General features: G+C 41.9%; 3 protein-coding genes across 3 annotated transcripts; 1 reads left to right on the forward strand and 2 right to left on the reverse strand.

Moving 5' to 3' along the window:
• Nucleotides 1-604: 604 nt before the first annotated feature.
• Nucleotides 605-3,217, reverse strand: smpdl3b (sphingomyelin phosphodiesterase acid like 3B). Its single transcript, XM_076152595.1, has 8 exons — nt 2,853-3,217; nt 2,507-2,720; nt 2,161-2,252; nt 1,937-2,080; nt 1,618-1,787; nt 1,313-1,490; nt 1,067-1,200; nt 605-982 (listed from the first exon to the last, which is right to left on the reverse strand). The coding sequence occupies exons 1-8, from the start codon at nt 2,917-2,919 to the stop codon at nt 605-607; spliced, it is 1,377 nt and encodes a 458-aa protein (XP_076008710.1). The 5' UTR covers nt 2,920-3,217.
• Nucleotides 3,218-3,949: 732 nt separating this feature from the next.
• Nucleotides 3,950-17,213, forward strand: LOC143002478 (nuclear inhibitor of protein phosphatase 1-like). The gene is made up of 16 exons (XM_076152596.1): nt 3,950-4,101; nt 4,282-4,373; nt 4,625-4,726; nt 5,188-5,301; nt 5,556-5,630; nt 6,502-6,618; nt 6,889-7,014; nt 7,228-7,322; nt 7,907-7,993; nt 13,079-13,114; nt 13,578-13,638; nt 13,903-14,056; nt 14,433-14,650; nt 14,844-14,988; nt 15,166-15,230; nt 15,358-17,213. Exons 1-16 carry the CDS (start codon nt 4,089-4,091, stop codon nt 15,709-15,711), a joined length of 1,854 nt encoding a protein of 617 aa, XP_076008711.1. The 5' UTR covers nt 3,950-4,088; the 3' UTR covers nt 15,712-17,213.
• Nucleotides 8,471-11,937, reverse strand: themis2 (thymocyte selection associated family member 2). The gene is made up of 6 exons (XM_076152634.1): nt 11,780-11,937; nt 11,438-11,578; nt 10,932-11,357; nt 9,595-10,820; nt 9,246-9,360; nt 8,471-9,105 (listed from the first exon to the last, which is right to left on the reverse strand). Exons 1-6 carry the CDS (start codon nt 11,883-11,885, stop codon nt 9,002-9,004), a joined length of 2,118 nt encoding a protein of 705 aa, XP_076008749.1. The 5' UTR covers nt 11,886-11,937; the 3' UTR covers nt 8,471-9,001.
• Nucleotides 17,214-17,695: the final 482 nt, after the last annotated feature.

A 17,695-nucleotide genomic window follows, 5' to 3' on the forward strand; every position in this document is an offset into this window, starting at 1 on the left:
CAGTCACACTTTGAATTCTCCTGAATTTACTGACTGTAATCAAATACTCATTAAATCCTTATATGATAGTGACTAACAGGAAACAATTTAAGACCTAGATAATACACTTTTATCTGCTATGGTTGGCAACATGTAGCTCTACTTTGCAATTATATGTACTTTAACTACTGCAATTCATATGACTTATTGGCAGGTTTGTTGTTCTGGTACCTCTTACAGTAACATTTCGGATTGTTTTCCTAGGATTCATTAAATAGATGCAGTATAATTCTACAGGAGTGAGAGACATTTGACAAAGTTCCCAGGATGGATTTGTTTCCAGATTATAACAATTGCATGGGACGCACATCAGCATCTCAAAGATACAAAGCCACAACGTGGTTTGTCTGTGTAGCATTCATTCACCTAGTGTCAGTGAAACAAAGGTACAGAAGCCACACCAAGGAATTTTGAGGCCAAAGGTTGTTTTCCTTGCTTGTAAATTACATTTGGTGCATTACATAGGGAAATTATACAAGGTATATAATTTAAAACATGAAGACACTGCACAGGATGTCACATGGTGTCATTTCGATCCAGTTCTTGAAAACTGAATGTTAAAGTGTCAGATTATATTTTGTGTTACCATATTGGACAGTATCAGACTTACAGCCACAGTGAGGACGGGCAGCAAACCTCCATGAGTAAAGACTGCTGCTTTCCCCAGACAGGATTTATAGCTGTGGAAGTCCACCTCTCTGGCTGCACACAAATGTTCAACACGGCAAGTAGCGTTACACTCCGTCAAGTCGTAGCTGACGGAGTTAAATTCATAATATTTCTGTAGGTAGTGGGTGTTGTTAGTCATACGCTCCAGAACCTGATGCATGGAGGCCACGCAAGCATCTTGTACTCCGAAGCTCTCTGTGAGGCGGTACTCCTCCTCCCAAAGGGGCTTGGCTACATTTGCTTGGGTCAGGTTCAGATAATAGGTCACCACATCCTGAGAGTGTTGCAATGATGAAATATTTATAAATGGAACATATTTAAAGGAAATATAGTGTACATTGACTGGCTGTTGACTTACTTTGACCAAAAGTGTTTTAGTGTCGTATTCAAAGACACGGATCCCAGGGTTGTTGGCTCCATCCTGGACTCCGGGCAGTGTTGTTTTCCACGGTGTGACTCCTGGACTGAGGAACATTACACTGATTGGAAAGCCTGGTTAAAAGAAAAGAAAAGGTCATGCCCCCTGGTTAAAGCCCGGTGTCACCTTTTACGTCTCTTGTGAATCTTCCGCCACAGTAGTATTATCACAATAGGACGACTGTACCTGAGTCATAGAACATGCGGAAGCTATCAGTATGATGATGGCCAAAGAACTGTCCATGTATGACTGAATGATGTTTCTGAATTAGCTCCAAGTATTTAGCGTTGAACTTTGGTGTGAACCACGGCTTCCCTCTCTTCTTCTCAAAGAAACCTGGGGGAACGTGGCCAATTATGTACACCTGGTAGATAAGGGAAGAGGTAGCACAAAACACCAGGCATAGATGGTGAGTGGTGCACATACAGCAAACGAAGATGCCCACTGCAAAGACTCATTAGGCTCTAAGGGCAGTAGATGGAATCTCTTGCCTTCTCCTTGTTGTTGGCTGCCTTTGTAAGAACCCAATCGATCCAGGCAAACTGCTCCGCAGGGTCTTCCAAGTCCTTGGTCTCATTGTTCTGGTCATAGTACAGGTTAGTGTTGAGGACCAGCATCCTCAAACCTGTTTGATTCAGGAGCTTCTCAGTGTAATATCCACCTAAACAAAGAATAAAATGTATGACACAACCAGACTTGTTTTCAAATGTATGTGATTGAGCAATGTAGGAATCTACATAACTGCCTCTTCAACCACAAGGCCTACTAAGTGGTGCAACATCTCTATCTATCAGAGGAGGATGTATATACCCTTTTTAAAGGTTTTCAGTGATTCTGGATCCAACCAATCCCGCCACAGTTCTGCTATCTGGTCGTAGATGGGGTTTTGAGTTGCGGGTAGCTGGCTTTTTGGGTGGTAGTCATGGTTTCCCAGTGCAGAATACACTGTTGTGTCTAAAAAGGTGACAATAGAGGACGTCATCACCCATGAAATTTTAATTACTATCAAGAGTAAATCAATGTTCACCACTTACTTGGAAAGACCAGCTTTATGCTTTGAGTGAGGTTACGGATAATGTCGACCACTTTCTTCTCTCCCAGATCGGGTACATGTGGTGTGTCATCACTGAACAATAAAAAGCAGATATGTTGTTATTGTTGTTTATGTAGAAATATGTATGCTTACATGTGGCTGTGAGAGTCGTAGTGGAGTAAGGGCAAAAATCATGTAATGAGCAAGATAGGTCTGGAGGCTTTAGTATCTTATAAACAAGATAAACACTGAGAAACAGAGATAAACTCAACTAAGCATTTTATACAAATGGATTGACATGAGGCTTTAAACAGAGTTGTGCAATAAACTTTAAGCCAGTTACGTACCCCGTCCAAACAATGAAGTCCGGATCCGCTAGAATATCCTTCATGGCATACAGACAGGAGTGAATGAGATCCCATGGTGAGTCACAAGCATAATCTCCAAACTTTCCTGCGTTGGTTGCTGGTCTTTTACCACTGGATTCACACACACTCTGAGGGTCATTGTTGACATTGTATGATGGGTCCAAGTGCAGATCTGTGATATGCCAGAAGTTCCCTGGGGAAGGAAAGTGCACATAAAGTTGCCACATGCACTATTCCTTAAAAATTTAAAGAGACTGATTAAATGTATTGTCAAATTGATGATCCTAAATGATGGTAGCCTGTTAAAAGCTACAAGTTAGGCTACCTGACAGTGCATGGAGCTCTTTAAAAAGCAAGCAGGACAGGAGCAGAAGATTCTTCATTGCAAACATGTTGAAGTCTGAGGAAGCACGACTCTCCCAGCTTTTTATCTTTCAGTCATGTCCAGGTTTGTGAGGCAAGTATATAAAGGAGGAAACAAGATAAGATTAAGCCGGCTCTGACGGAATGATGTGTTGGCTTTAGCCTACATGAAAAGACACAGACTATTTATAGCTTGTTTGGTAGCCGATTATGTTACATTTTAAAATACAAAGATAATTCATGGATAACTCATGGAAGGCCTTGTGGTAAGGCGACACTAATCTATATAGGTAAATATACATGTTTTAAATTCTGTGTGTGTGTGTGTGTGTGTGTGTGTGTAAATATGTAAATGTGTATTAAAACGTATTTTGAGAGAATACAACTGTATTTCTGTCTTGGTGGTACTCCAAAGCCCACGTGTGTTTGTGAAAACTAGTACCTCATGAGTATTTAGGTTAGGAAATGTGAATATTTACTCACATCTTGCAAAACCGTCTTTATTTACTTTACTGTTGAAAATTAAATTTAAAGGTAGTAGTAGTCTAGGCCATTAGAGAAGTAGCCTATAGGTATAAAGTATGTCGTTTATGACCATTAATAAATAACTGGGACTAGTATGCACATTTAATACGTGTACATCATATCGCCAAAGTAAAAATTAAATTAGAAATGCAAAGTAATCTAAAGATATTAATTTATGTTGTGCACACCCTCGCAAACAACAATTTCGCATTGGTTGGTTGTCGGCATCTTTGGCAAGATTTATCCAATTCCACTTGAAGGCAGCAAAACAGACCAACTAATTTAGACCTGAATTATGCCTGCTAGGGAATTGACAGACGTATTACACCGCGAGCCTTATATAATCATCACAATATCAGTTAAATAGATGTCTAAGTTACACATACAGCATTGTTGTTTATGCATTTCATATCATTTCTGATTCATTGGTTGAATTTTTTATACGTAGGTCGCGGTGTTAGAAATCCTTTAAGACTGCACCAAGGGCATAAGCTGACTCCACACTGAGGTTTCGCGGGACTTGTGCACCGCGCAGGCGCACAGCACTGAATGTGGCGCGCGGGACTTCGCAAGGAAGAAGTTGTCATACTTGTGTGTTTTATTCTGCGGCCTTCTTAAAGGGATTCATCTCCAATTCGTACATTTCTAAAATTTCACACAGGCCGCCAAGAAAATGTGGAACCAGGGTGAGTTTATGACAACGCCATTACCTTCCTAAAGTAGCTAGTTCGGCTTGTTGACATTGTTTGATATCACTAGCATGCCGAATGGCCTCTTTGTTTACTGTTGTGTATTAATTCCCGTCAGCAGAGTTAGTCAATTAGTTTGAAATAAGAAGAATAACGCATGAAGTTGCTTGTTTTCAGGAGGAGGCTTCACCGAGACCAGTATGGTTGGATACAACCAGTCTCCAGGAGGTTTTGCGTCTCCTGCTTTATCTCAAGGAGGGGAAAAGAAGGTGATGAACACTCAGCAGCTTCATCATTATTACATGGAAGTTACAAAACAAATAGTAAACATGACATCATAGCTTCAATGCCAGCACAACATGTCACTATTCAGCTAAACTTTTAACACTTGACCTATATATGTAACCTGCCCCTGAACTTAGCTTATCTCCTTAAATATCTGTGCGCATATTATTGTTTGTTGACACACACTGATGAAGGATTATGAGCGAGTCTGTTAACGTGTGATTGTGTTTTACAGAGAAGTCGTGCCACTCAGATAATTCCATGCACAGTCTCACAGCTGATGTCTGCTACTCAGGCTGAGGAGACCTTCAAAGTAGGAGAGGTGGAGGTTACACAGGTAAGATGAGGCAAAGTAGTCCATTGTGAAAACATCATAGAAAATATTATATTATCCATGCAATAGATAGCGTTGTAAATGAATGTCATAGGTATTCACAATGTTAATGATAATGTATGTATAGAATTTGATAGCGTGGCTCAGGGTATTTGATCTTTTGTAGGAATATCTGAGTGGCTGGAATCTGCACTTTAACACAGCTTGAAAATCATAGAATTATCCTTTTATTTCTTGAGTCTTGGCCTTCTTTACAATGTAAGATTTATAGATTACTCCTCATGTTTTCAAGTTTAAAGTTCTCTCTCTCTCTCTCTCTCTCTCTCTCTCTCTCCCTACCTCCTCTCAACCGTTGAACTTGACTCATGAAAAGTATTGTTGAAACCTATAGAATGTACTGTATATAATCATTACATTGTCTTGATCTCAGTGTTGAATCGGTGTGTGTGTGTTCTGTGTCTCAGGTGACCATCGTGGGTATTATCAGAAGCACAGACAAATCCATGACCAACATCCAGTACAAAGTTGATGACATGACAGCTGCTCCCATGGATGTGAAGCAATGGGTGGACACAGAGGTGAGCCGGCTGCTTTGGAACCTCACACAAGCCGCTGTTATTTCTTTAGAATGTAGCAATTTTGAAATATTCCGCAGTTGTAATTAATGTAAAAACCCTCACTATAAATCCATAGCTCTTTGTGAAGCTGATGATGTTTGTGTTTACATTGTGAGAGAGGTTAGTAGTTCACAGTGCTGTTATACAGGATCTTCTGCTCCTCTCCCCTATGTGATTGACCCATTAGTCATTTTGTGATTTTTGGTTTTGTTTAGGACCCCGGTGTGGACAGCGCAGTCGTGCCCCCAGGCACCTACGTCAAAGTCTCTGGGAACCTGCGCGCCTTTCAGGTGGTTTCAATGCCCAAAGAGCCTCTCCATTGTGGCAAAAGCTGAGAGAGGAAACGCTCCATCGTTACGGTTTTGCATTGTTTGCCAGAGATCATTTTCCTGGCATCTCGAGAAAGTAGTTTTTCTCTAGGACTCAAGACAACAACTTCTTACATGACGCACCATAAGTATATAAAACGAACAAAAAGTTCGGAAATTTGTGATTGGTAGATTACAGTATTTCTCTGTTGTAACAATGCTTCTTGGCAATACATTTTATACCGTTGGAAAGCCTGTTTAGTTCCCTTTTAATTGGTTCCCCATTTGTAAGGAAAATGCATTTGTGGGCTGAGCAGCACAGCTGAGTATGTGGGTTGCGCTCATGAAAAATTACCAAATCTTCTCTGCCAATGCCAAACAGCTTATTCTGCTGTTGCTATTGACTCTTGTTTGGTGGATTGGATGATTGATATGATTGGTATATCAGTAATAGTGTATTTTCTGTAGCAAGGCATAAAGCTATTTCACCCTTTTTCAAACCTGTATTGAAAACAAAAGTAAACCACTGATAAATACAGTATGATCCTGCTCTTCTGCCGTTGCTTCAGGATGATCATTCCAGCAGTGTTTAGACTGGCAGCAGTATTGTTCTATCTGAAAAATTACTTTGCTTTTCTCAAGAAGTAAAACTGAATATCTGTAGTTCAACTGACTGTATAAAGGTATTGTTTGACACCTGTTGCATTAGAGGATGTGGTTGATCGCTGGTCCGACACTCACAGAAAGCAGGCAGGATGTATCGAAATAAAGGGCAGCCTTTCTCAGAGCTGTGCACACGTTGTTGTTCCTCTGTAAACTCTTACTCATCACTCTTTGCATGTTGTCTCCTAAGAATCAGAGATCTGTGGTTGCCTTCAGCATCAGGCCCCTGGGGGACATGAATGAAATGACATCGCACATACTGGAAGTAGTCCAAGCACATATGGCACTCAACAAATCTCAGACAGCGGTAAGAACCCCTTCAGCTGCACGGCTATGCCACTTTCTAGCAGAAGTGTTGAGAATAGTCATCGTCAGTTCGTATGGTTGGCTGTAATCTGAAAATATTGCACTTTGAAGATGATGACAAGTTGGTGCTGCAATATCTGAAACTATCTGTCTCAGTGGACAACTGCTACCTTATTTGGGTATAAAGTGGTTTCAGGCATGGTTATTTACATAAATCATTGTGGTCATACACGACCATGTCAATGCTTTGGTTTCTGTTCTTCTTCTGCAGGGTGCTGGAGGCGGAATGAGCAGTAGCATGCTAGTATCACGGCCTGGCATGGGGAGAGACACGGGAGGAAGCTATGCAGGCGCTAATGACATGGTCAACAATGGGTTAAATCCAAGTCAAAATCAGGTAGACATGCACAAGGGTTGTATAAGCATAATTGCTTGTGCTGTGTCATTCTCATCAATTTGTCAGTTGGTCACCCTCTTTACTTCCCGTTTGTATACTGTGCTATAACTAAGTATAGAGACTGTCTTCCATTGCACAATGCCTCTGTTTCTACAAAGACAAACTCACTTGTTGATGTGTGGGTCTCGGTACACCCGTGTTGTTGTTTTGAAGGTGCTGAGCCTGATAAAAGGCTGCCCAGACGCTCAGGGCATCAGTATCCAGGACCTGAAGCAGAGACTCGGAGGAATGACTCTGTCTGTCATCAAGTAAGTGACCTCATCATGTCCTCGCCACCTAGTTCACCAAGGCTGAATTAATGTTGGGCGAGACTAAGAGGCTTGAGTGATAAATTCTGAGCCCAACCCATAAAGATACCAGAGTGTGTGAGATGAACATTTGTTGCAGTAATCATGACCCCCATGTCCTCGCCGCCTAGTTCACCATCGAAAACACCAACGCTGAATTAATGTTGGGCGAGACTAAGAGGCTTGAGTGATAAATTCTGAGCCCAACCGATAAAGATACCCGAGTGTGTGAGATGAACATTTGTTGCAGTAATCATGACCCCCATGTCCTCTCATTTCCTGCTGGACCACAAATATGCGCGTCACAGTCTGCAAAATATAGACACCGTGTGCATCAAACAACACTATCAAGAAACACCCACATTGATATCGGCTTCAACAAGCTGTTTCTGTATTCTGTCACCTTTGTGTATCCTAGATGACATCATCACTAAACAACCTGTGACAGTTATGAAAAGCAGGGGTTGGAAATGACTGAGTTGAAAATGTGTAATTTTTGTAACGCTTGCTGTTTGTTAAGAATGTTTCTCTATGTGCTCTGACAGGCAAGCAGTGGATTTCCTTTGTAATGAAGGCCACATCTTTTCCACCATCGACGAAGACCACTATAAATCAACAGATAACGATGACTAGCGCCCTCCCTACTTGTTTCCACTTGTTATCACACAATTCAGTGCGTTACCAGATTACCAGATTAGGAGATAACCTGGCAACAGTTATTATCACAGATTTATTAATTTAAAAGTGTAAATCGCAACCTTATTCCTCTCATTGCTGTAGTGCCCAATGCAGTCCTGAATCATCCTCTGTTAAGGCTTTATGGTTGATGTTGAAGAACTTTATAATTTAGGTTGTCTTGCTCCTGAGGTTGCGTCTACCAGCGATTCATACTAATCTGTATTTCTCCCTCTCCATTGTAAAACACTTTGTAATTTTAAAGATGACAACACAAGTACTTAGTTTGTAACCTTTGTAACCAACCTTTTCCAAAATAAAAGGATTCTTCAGAAACTAATATTGGTGTATTCTCTACAAAATTTTTGTTTCATTGTTTTTCAAATATGTCTGTCTTTGCACTTTGTTGAGTTACAGCCAGTAAGTAAAACGAATTGAAAATACAAACATTTTTATTCAAAGCAATTTGGAAAATACAGATCAGAAAGAGGATGAACAGATCTGTGCATTCAGATAAAATATGTATAATTACAGCACATTTTTACTCGGGGCAGAGAATAATAAGCATAAACAAATTATTAAAAAACAAAACTATTATGCCAGAAAACAAAAGCTACATCTCCCTAAGCTAATTTGTGTTATATCTTAAACCCTCAAATGGATTCTACCCTCAAACATGTCTAACCTGTCAGCTAAGTTTCATTGAAATCCATTACTAACTTTGTCAGACTTGTGACTTGTGACCTAGTCCTGCTGACCAACACAAACACAAACACAGACACACATGACCGATAACCTCCTTGGCAGAGGTGATAAAAATTGTGAATACAAGTTGTTTACGTGCATTATATCATAGAGTATACAGTATACTATAGGTTAAACAACTCTTCATGACATCATGCTCACCTTTACGTTCAGCTGTTGCTATCCCTGAGCAATACCACCGTTACAGCAACACAGCATGTTTAAAACAGGAAATTCTCTTGTACTTTCCGGACCATTTCTGGCATATCCACAGTTTCATAGTCATGGTCACTGTCCACATCTGTTGAGACATCATGGAGCATCACTGTAGGAAAAGAGGGGCAAATGAATAGAGCATTATTGTGATATTCCCTTTCTGTACATTCTGTGTTTTGGTTTTTTAAATAATGGTATCCTGCATGGCGAATTCAGCTAAATATGAATATACGTTATGAAGTGTTTCACCAGTTTTCTTTGATTCCGGCGCTTTCACATAGGTGTTTGGTAGAGCGATGCCACTTCTCCTTTCTACTTCATGCTTTCGAGGTGCGATGGGTGGAGGTGAAGCATCTAAAGTAGCCTGAAAAGTAACAGGAAGTCAAACGTACATTTTACATTTGATATTCAACTTATTTCCTGTTGCAAAAAGTGGAAGCAGTGGAACTCTTGCTTTTTGCATGAATGTTATTGTGTGACGGTGACTATTCACACAATGGTGGATAACAATATAACTAAAGGCATATTTTACTGAGAAGGATACACTAAAGATTCTAAATTGCTCTTGGAAATGAAGTGTAAGGAGAACAAGACTTACTGGGGGTAGGGGAGCTGGTGGCCTCTTTTTGCATAAGGTCAAACTATCAAACTCCTTGGTGGGGGTGCAGATTTGTCGTGTAGGAGTCGGTGGATGTTTGGCGTTGTCTGTCTTGGACGATTTCTTTTTGGTGGATTTTTTGGATGTTTTCTTGGAAGAACTTGAAGATGACATATTTCTCTTGGGTGGTCGAGGTGGAGGGCTCTCGCTTGAGTCACCCTGTTTGCAAAATTCATAGTAGAACGCTTCTGTCACCTCAGTAACTGTATCCACCTGAAACTTAGGGGGTTGATCGCTGGGCCATGGTAAGGGGTCTTGTGTGAAACACACAGACATAGAGAGGCGCTGGACTGGGATCTGGAAACAGTGTTCAGGCCTGTTTGGAAGGCTCGCCTTGATAGTGGGCTCAATCATGGCCCCCTCTAATCTGAGACAGGCAAGCCCAACCAGAGGATCTGACTCGAGTTCAGCGTCCCGGGCGACCACCTTAACATCCTGTGGCCAAGTAAACTCCTTACCTAAGTCCCTGAGTCTGTACTTCTTGCTTTCAGTTAACTTCTCCACAAAGTGACACTGCATGTGCAAAGGTAGAGCAAGCTCCTCTTTCTGTTCTTCCTGTTTGACTTCATCTTCCTCATCATCGTCACCTTCATCCGGTTCTTGGAGAGGCTGACAAATGAGAGCCTCAACGCTCTGGTTCTGTCCATCGCTGGCTCCACAAGGCAACCAGACCCTTTCACAGCGTAAAACCTCAAGTTGTTCCCCCACACTGAGAGCAGGCACACCCTCCTCCTCCTCGTCTTCACTGTTCCTTGTTACACTGACCCTGAGACCTGGTGATTTCATTAAAGCGACGTACAGCTCGTACACAGAGTTAAACTCTCTTGGCCTCCTCCGAAATCGTCCATTGTATTCCTGCGAAATCAGGAAATACTGCTTTGCCTTCCTGCCCTTTATGCTGGAAGCCAGAACCATGGCTGATGTTCCTTTTCCGTGGAGAAAGAGCAGCTGGCCAATCTTAAGTTCAGGTAGCCAGTTACACTTCAACAGAGACCGGCTCTCTGGGCCTTCCAGTACCTCTGCTACTGTGGGGAAAGACTCGTCTGGCTGGGAAAGCACCTCTGTCAGAGTAAGTGGGATGTCAAAATGCAAATCCTTAAACAGTTCAGTGACATCAACTACCTCGACCTCTAAGCTGGAAGGGAACTTCAACACGTTCTTCCTCACTGTGTAAAAAAAAGGGGAGAAACTTTATGAGACTAAAGTGGTGGTGATGTCATTCAAGAAGATATGAAAGCCTTTGCAAAAACGACATGTGTATTGTGCAGATAACTCACAGTGCATGATGGCATGGACCTGGTATATGGGACTGAGGAGCAGCGGGCGTTCACTCATTGCCCTTTTGTCGAAGTGAAACCGACGGCTACGAAGGAGGGGTGAGGTCATGATCTCCTGTAGAGAGAAGCTCTCCTCACTCTTGCACTCGTAAAACTCCCCCCGGCTGGACAGAGGAATACACACTTCAGCTGATGCTCCCTGTTGTCCCTGAACGTGGCAGCGTACCTGGCTCTCCTCTCCTTCATGCTGCTCTACAGACAGCACCGTCAATACTGTGTCAGCCCCCAGTGTAAAATTGTCAATGGTCATTTTAGAGTGGCAGGTGAAAATAAATGGAAGGCAGGAATTCAGAGCCACAGGCCTTAGACTCAACATCTCCTCTAGCGAAGTGTATGGCATCTCATCTGAAGCCAGCTTGAACACGCCTGGGAGACAGAAAGGTTTCATGAGCTAGTTGAGACATTAGCGTTCCGTTAGAAGAATCCTCCATATAGCTGAGGCCTACCTGTGTGATCGATCGGCAGTTCAAACTTCTCATTGTTGCTGATGTCTTCACAAGACACTGATAGAAGCTCGATATCAATGACTTTTATTAGATCCCCGTTGGAGAAGCAAACTTCACAACCAGAGAGTTCATATATGGACCCTGAAATAGAAAGTGAATGATGGAGCAAAGAAAGAACACCCGATGGTTGGGAGCTACTGACATGTACTGTACATTTGGGTCAGGTTTGGGTTTATACAAGGGATAAGCCACAGAAAATACCACATGTATACAATGCAGATATGTTACAATGTATAGAAATTAGACCTCATTATACCAAAATGTTAAATCTGAAAGGCCTACCTTGGAAGTACACTCCAGAACAAACTTGTAAAACCTTTGGCAGACAGATTTTATCCAATGATGCAATATAGTCTTGAAGAGGCAATACAGACGCAGTGCCTGCCATCACTGCTGCCTCACTGCTGCCTCGCTGCACTGCACTGTGAAGTAAAGACAGCCAGCAAGCGTGAAGAAGTACAAAAAGTACAAAAACCACAAGAGCAAATGAGGAAGTTGTGTGCACAATGCTTGCATTCCCACGTTGAGGCTCTGTGATATGACGTATGAGAGCAAATCATTGGTTTTGCATTACTCAAGGAATCTTAAACTAATCAGAAATAGAGTGTGGTTTGTATTAATGTTGGGCGATGTGTGAATACATGCGTACTCCATTCCCATGTGTATTGAAACTTTGTCTGTAGGCTTTACAGGGTGAGCTAGATGAACACACTTTCCACGTTGATGAAAGATGACTAATATTTTCTGAAAGAGTGACCATGACTATGTGCTGAGAGAGGCAGCTGTAACATCTATGTGGGGGTAACGTGATTCCTATTGAGTTTTTGCTAAGCGGATGCATATACTCAGGTTGTTGGTGAGTTGATCAGGATGTACATACCAGTAAAGGCGGTGTGCGTGCATTATTTGCTGGTTTCAGACCACAGTTGTGGCAGGTTATAGTCAGTCAATCATGCTATTTATTATTCAGCCTCCTCAGCGTTTCATATTTAACAAAAGAGGAAATAGGTGGAACTGGTGCTACAAAATAGATGATCTTATAATGAGAGATCTTGAAATAAGGATGAACACGCACATGTTTTTCAAGAGATTATTTTGAATATGACTTTTTTTATTATGGATTTTTTTTTCTTTTTGTGCAGATAAGAGGTAGACATGTACTGATTACTTACCTAAAATATTCAGCCATTAAATCAGAAAAGAGACACCTTCCAGTCCAGTGAGAGGCAGTGAGAGGTAAATAAAATACAACCACATGAATAAAGGAAAATCAATTACTTTCTACTTCTTACAGAATTATAGATGTGCTCATTATCTTGCCTAAATATTCCCAACACTTCCTTATCAAAGTCAATTTGAGGTAAATTATTAAAAATACTTTTTCTTATGACTTATATAGAATTTATTTTGAGTACAAATGGAGATTCAATTCAATCGCTGCTGGAATTGTGCTGAAATGTTGTTGCGGGAAATGTGAGCTAAATGTTGCCACTAAAAGACTACAACTCCCAAGAATCCACTGGTTTACCCGACATGCAGTTGGGCCATGAGAAGATGAGGCAAGATGGCGACTAAAATAAGCAAAGACAGTCCCCCTCCTTTTGATTGTCCATCATGGTGAGCAAATGCACACGCTGAAGTTATAATTCTCTCTTTTTAATGCAGCGGCACAAGTTAATGGTGACGCAAATTCCGACAACGCTAACTTTAATCAAGCCTACGCCTGTGCTTACTGCAGCTAACGTTAGCATGTGGGCTAGCTGGCTAACCCGGTAACATGACCGATAGAGGCATCCTGAGCTGGATCCAAGCAACAGAAGCTATTAAATGTTACATTATAATGCCATTTTTAAACAAGAAAGGGTCTATGTTCACGTAATTGTTACTTCTCCTATATTCATTAGCTATTATCTTGGCGTTTAGTCAGTATGTGAACTGTTATGAGATGTTTTATGAGATGAATAAATGTAAAGACAAAAGTTGTACCTCAATTAAATTTGTTGTTGTTTTTAATCAGCTTTTCACACAGTTATTTTAGTTACTTCTAGAGAGGACCATAACGTCATCTGTTTGCTTTCAGGGCAGGTAAGCCGCCTGCAGGTCTCCATCTAGACGTGATGAAGGGAGACAAACTAGTAGAGGTAAAAACAAGTGTACACACAAATGAGAATATTATAATGACCTGATCAGGAAATGCACCAGATACAAGTCCGACAGTCCGCCCCAGCTGATGTGTTGCACATTGGGGGTCGTTACCATGGCTGCACGGCTTCAAACGGTGCCAAAGCAAATCTCAGCCCCTGAGATTTAAGCTTTTCAGTGGAGAGCAACACTGTTGAGTTATGGCTCAGAGGCACAGACGCATGACCCGACTGTATTCACACTCAAACTGTCTCCTCTCATAGAAACTGATCATAGATGAGAAGAAGTTCTACCTGTTTGGGAGGAATCCGGACTGGTGTGATTTTACCATCGACCATCAGTCGTGCTCACGTGTGCACGCCGCGCTGGTCTACCACAAACACCTGAAACGGGTCTTTCTCATAGACCTCAACAGCAGTAAGACCACGTTTACACACGTTTCTGTTGATTTCAACGTTTTTATTAAAGAATCCCTGGCCCGATGGAATAATATACATACTGTACTTGATTTCAGTACTTCTTAATAGTACTAGTTTAGAGTCTTTTTACTTTTTATCTTTGATTTTAAGTGAACCCCATTGAATAAGGCTGAATTGCTCGGCTCGTGTTCTGCTTTAAAGAACTGAAACATTGGTGTCTAAATATGTATGGCTTATTTATTCAGTGACTAAATGCATTTGCAGCCATTGTGAATGTTCCAGTCAGTTCCATCACATACGAGGAAGTCTTAAATTTGATGTGTAATTTGCCCCAAACGCCGCCAACATGTACCTGTGTGCCCCTCTGATCTCAGCACATGGTACCTACCTTGGACACATTCGCCTGGAGCCACACAAGCCACAACAGGTTCCTATAGATTCCACGATATCTTTTGGGGCTTCGACGCGGACCTACACCATCAGAGAGAAGCCGCAGACCCAAGGCAGCGCCGGCACCGGGGACAGCAAGACGGGAGAGGACAAGGAGCTCAAAGGACTGCTTGGACTACCGGAGGAAGAGACGGAGCTAGAAGTACATTTACTGAGTGTTTGATAATAATTATGAGATAGAAGAGATCAGACACGGCAACTACCAGCTGCTTAATTACTCATTCACAATCAGCAATATGCAAAGTGGGCCTTCAGTTGCCCACTATGCATTTGTTTACGTTTCCCTATAGATATCTGATTGTTGTTTACATCTTCTTATGTCTGCATTGTGACAGAATCTGACAGAGTTCAACACGGCTCACAATAAGCGCATTACCCTCCTGACAATTGAAGAGGGCAACCTGGAGATTCAGAGGCCTAAGAGGAAGAGGAGGAACTCCAGGGTCACCTTCAGTGAAGAGGACTCCATTATTAACCCAGGTACATACTTGAATAGGTAGCGTAGGAAACGATACACATATGTAGCACAGTGCAGCTCCTCCACATGAAGGAATTGCATTTCTCAGGCTGTCACACATGGACACACAGTGTGTTTCATTACATAACTCCAAAATGAAGCAGAGGATGAATCTTGGTCTGTATTGTAAACATTTCCAGAGGACATCGACCCTTCAGTGGGACGCTTCAGGAATATGGTGCAGACTGCCGTCATCCCCATGAAGGTGAGCTTTGTTTTTGTCTTTTCAAAATATCTGATTCAGTTTCATGATGGCGTAAGTGACTCAGCAGACCTGTGTGCAGAGTGTACGGCTCGTACAGTTAGGGCTAAGTCTTTCTTTGTGGCTGTAGAAACGAAGGTCTGAGGGCTACAACACTCTGGGTCTCGACGACATGACATCGAAGCGCATGCACGGCTACAGCCTGAGCAGCGGCCTCTACGGAGACCTGCCCCCCACCAGCCACGAGAACCAGCCAACGGGAGCCCCGGGAAGCGCTTCCATCCAGGGAGGGCTCCCTCTGCCGTTCCCTAACCCAGCACCAGAGGTGGACCTGGCCCCGGAAGCTCCCCAGCCCCCCGTCACCCTCAACCCCACCCCCGTCACGGCCCCCTACCTCCCAGAGACCCACAACGAGCCACGCAAAAAGAAGTACGCCAAAGAAGCTTGGCCGGGAAAGAAACCCACCCCGTCACTACTCATCTAAGCGAGCCCCCCTTCCAGCTGCTGACTCTCAGGTTACCAGCAGACACATCAGGGACTGTGACCTGGCAGAGATGGAGTCATCTACTTCTCAGACTAAGACTATTTTTTTCTATATAGTTGTCTCATTCTGTTGTCCTTTCAAAACGGTAATTCCTCGTAGTCAGTCACACGGCGGCGTCGCCAGCACACCGGGGCGGTACATTCGCCGCAAAAACTAAACATCTTGTCCGCAACTTAAATTGAAAGAAACCTAACTTAACAGGCGTTAGGTGAGCGCCTGTGCCCCCAGAACGTGGTGTTTGTGTCGGACTACAGGGATATGAAGCGTCACCGAGTTGTGTTTTTTTTGATGTGTTGGATGTAAAGTTGTATTTTTTTCTACTAAACAAATATTTCAGCATTTTTTCACTCAGTAAATACTGAATGGCAAAAAATACTTTTATATAAGGGGTTTTACTTGTTGGAAAGAGACAAAGGTCAGAGTATGTAGACATGAGATCTGTTTCTATCAAAACATGGGGCTGTTTTTAAAAAAGAATATGTCCAAACATTAAACGAGATGATGTGATTCAAAGCCTTGTTTTGTACGGTCGAACGTTTTCATTTGAAATGCGAGAGACCAACATCATGGTATTAAACGTCTTCATTCAACTGCCGCCCACATTTGTCCTCCAAGCTATTAGACGATGACTTGAGTAATTGCATAAGGCTGTAGGACACTAGGTGGCGCTCTCTCCTGTCACGTTGCCCTTATTTGTTTGACTGTTTCTATCATATTTATCTTTGATTGTCATTTTTGCCCCCCCCCCCGCCAGTATTTGCAAATACCAAATTACTGAGAGTGAAGTTTTGGGAAATATCTCGGATATTCTATTAAGTGAAAAGCTACAAAAACAGGATGTGGATTTTTGTAAAACAGGATTCTGGTTGAGTAAAATGCAGGTGAAAGCAGCTTTTTGAGTTGATTGTGTTGTAATAGTCATCTTAACATTTGTTCACATGCTACACAGCAGAGTCCAGTTTACACATCATACTGTTTTGTATGTACTGAGGCTGAGGAAATGCTCTCCTCACACTCAGTAGCACAAACACCTATCAAATGTCATCTACTGCGTCGATGCCTCCTTCTTTTCAAATCTGTAAAGTTATTTTTGTTAGTTAATTGGGTGGAAATTGTATTGAAAATTAATGATATAAAAATTAACTAAATTCCGACCCAGCACGTCATATTATCCTCGTTTTCTATCACACGCACGTTCTGTGCAGCTCTCACCACAAGAGGTCCTCATTGTCTCAAAACGGAAGCGCACAGCCTCCTCTGGTTACATGACACAACCTTTAGAAACACTGGAATAAGGTGAAATTTACTTTATACCGGTCTGCTGCTCTTCAGAAAATCTGGTGTTTGTTTAATTTCTCTAAATCAGTAAAACATTTAATTATGAGCCTTTTATGAAGTGAAGAGGTGGAGATGCGAAAGCAAATAAAAGATGTTCCACTGTGCTGTTGACTGTGGCCCCAACTTTTTGTCCTTGTTGGTGTGTGTGTGTGTGTGTGTGTATTTTGTAATCATGAAATTGTAAACAAAAATAAAATACGTTTGACTCATAACTCTTCAATGTACGCATCAGTGATCAACAACCCTAACAAGCTACATGCTATATTTCCATTTTAAACCAAAGAGTTGTGTTGATAAAACCGAGTTCATTATCTGAACAAGTACAAACATGATCCAGACTGATCAATTCTTGAGCACAAACTGCACTTTACACCATAGCTGGACTATTGTTTGCAGGTGAACAGTAACCAGATATGCAGGATTTTTGAAACGGGTTTAACCTCATCTATGTGTAACAAAAGGGAGAGCAAACTTTAACAGAGGTCGCTTTTGCTACAGTGAGAGAAGAGTTTGAGTCTCAGCAAGCTTACTTTGGGGTTTTGGGACTATCAATTGCAGACTTAAATCCATATCTTAATAGAACTGA

The sequence above is a fragment of the Genypterus blacodes genome, unplaced genomic scaffold, assembly GCF_046128005.1.
Source record: "Genypterus blacodes isolate CSIRO-AG114 ecotype Tasmania unplaced genomic scaffold, CSIRO-AGI_Gbla_v1 ptg000057l_1, whole genome shotgun sequence".
NCBI classification, from domain to species: Eukaryota; Metazoa; Chordata; class Actinopteri; order Ophidiiformes; family Ophidiidae; genus Genypterus; species Genypterus blacodes.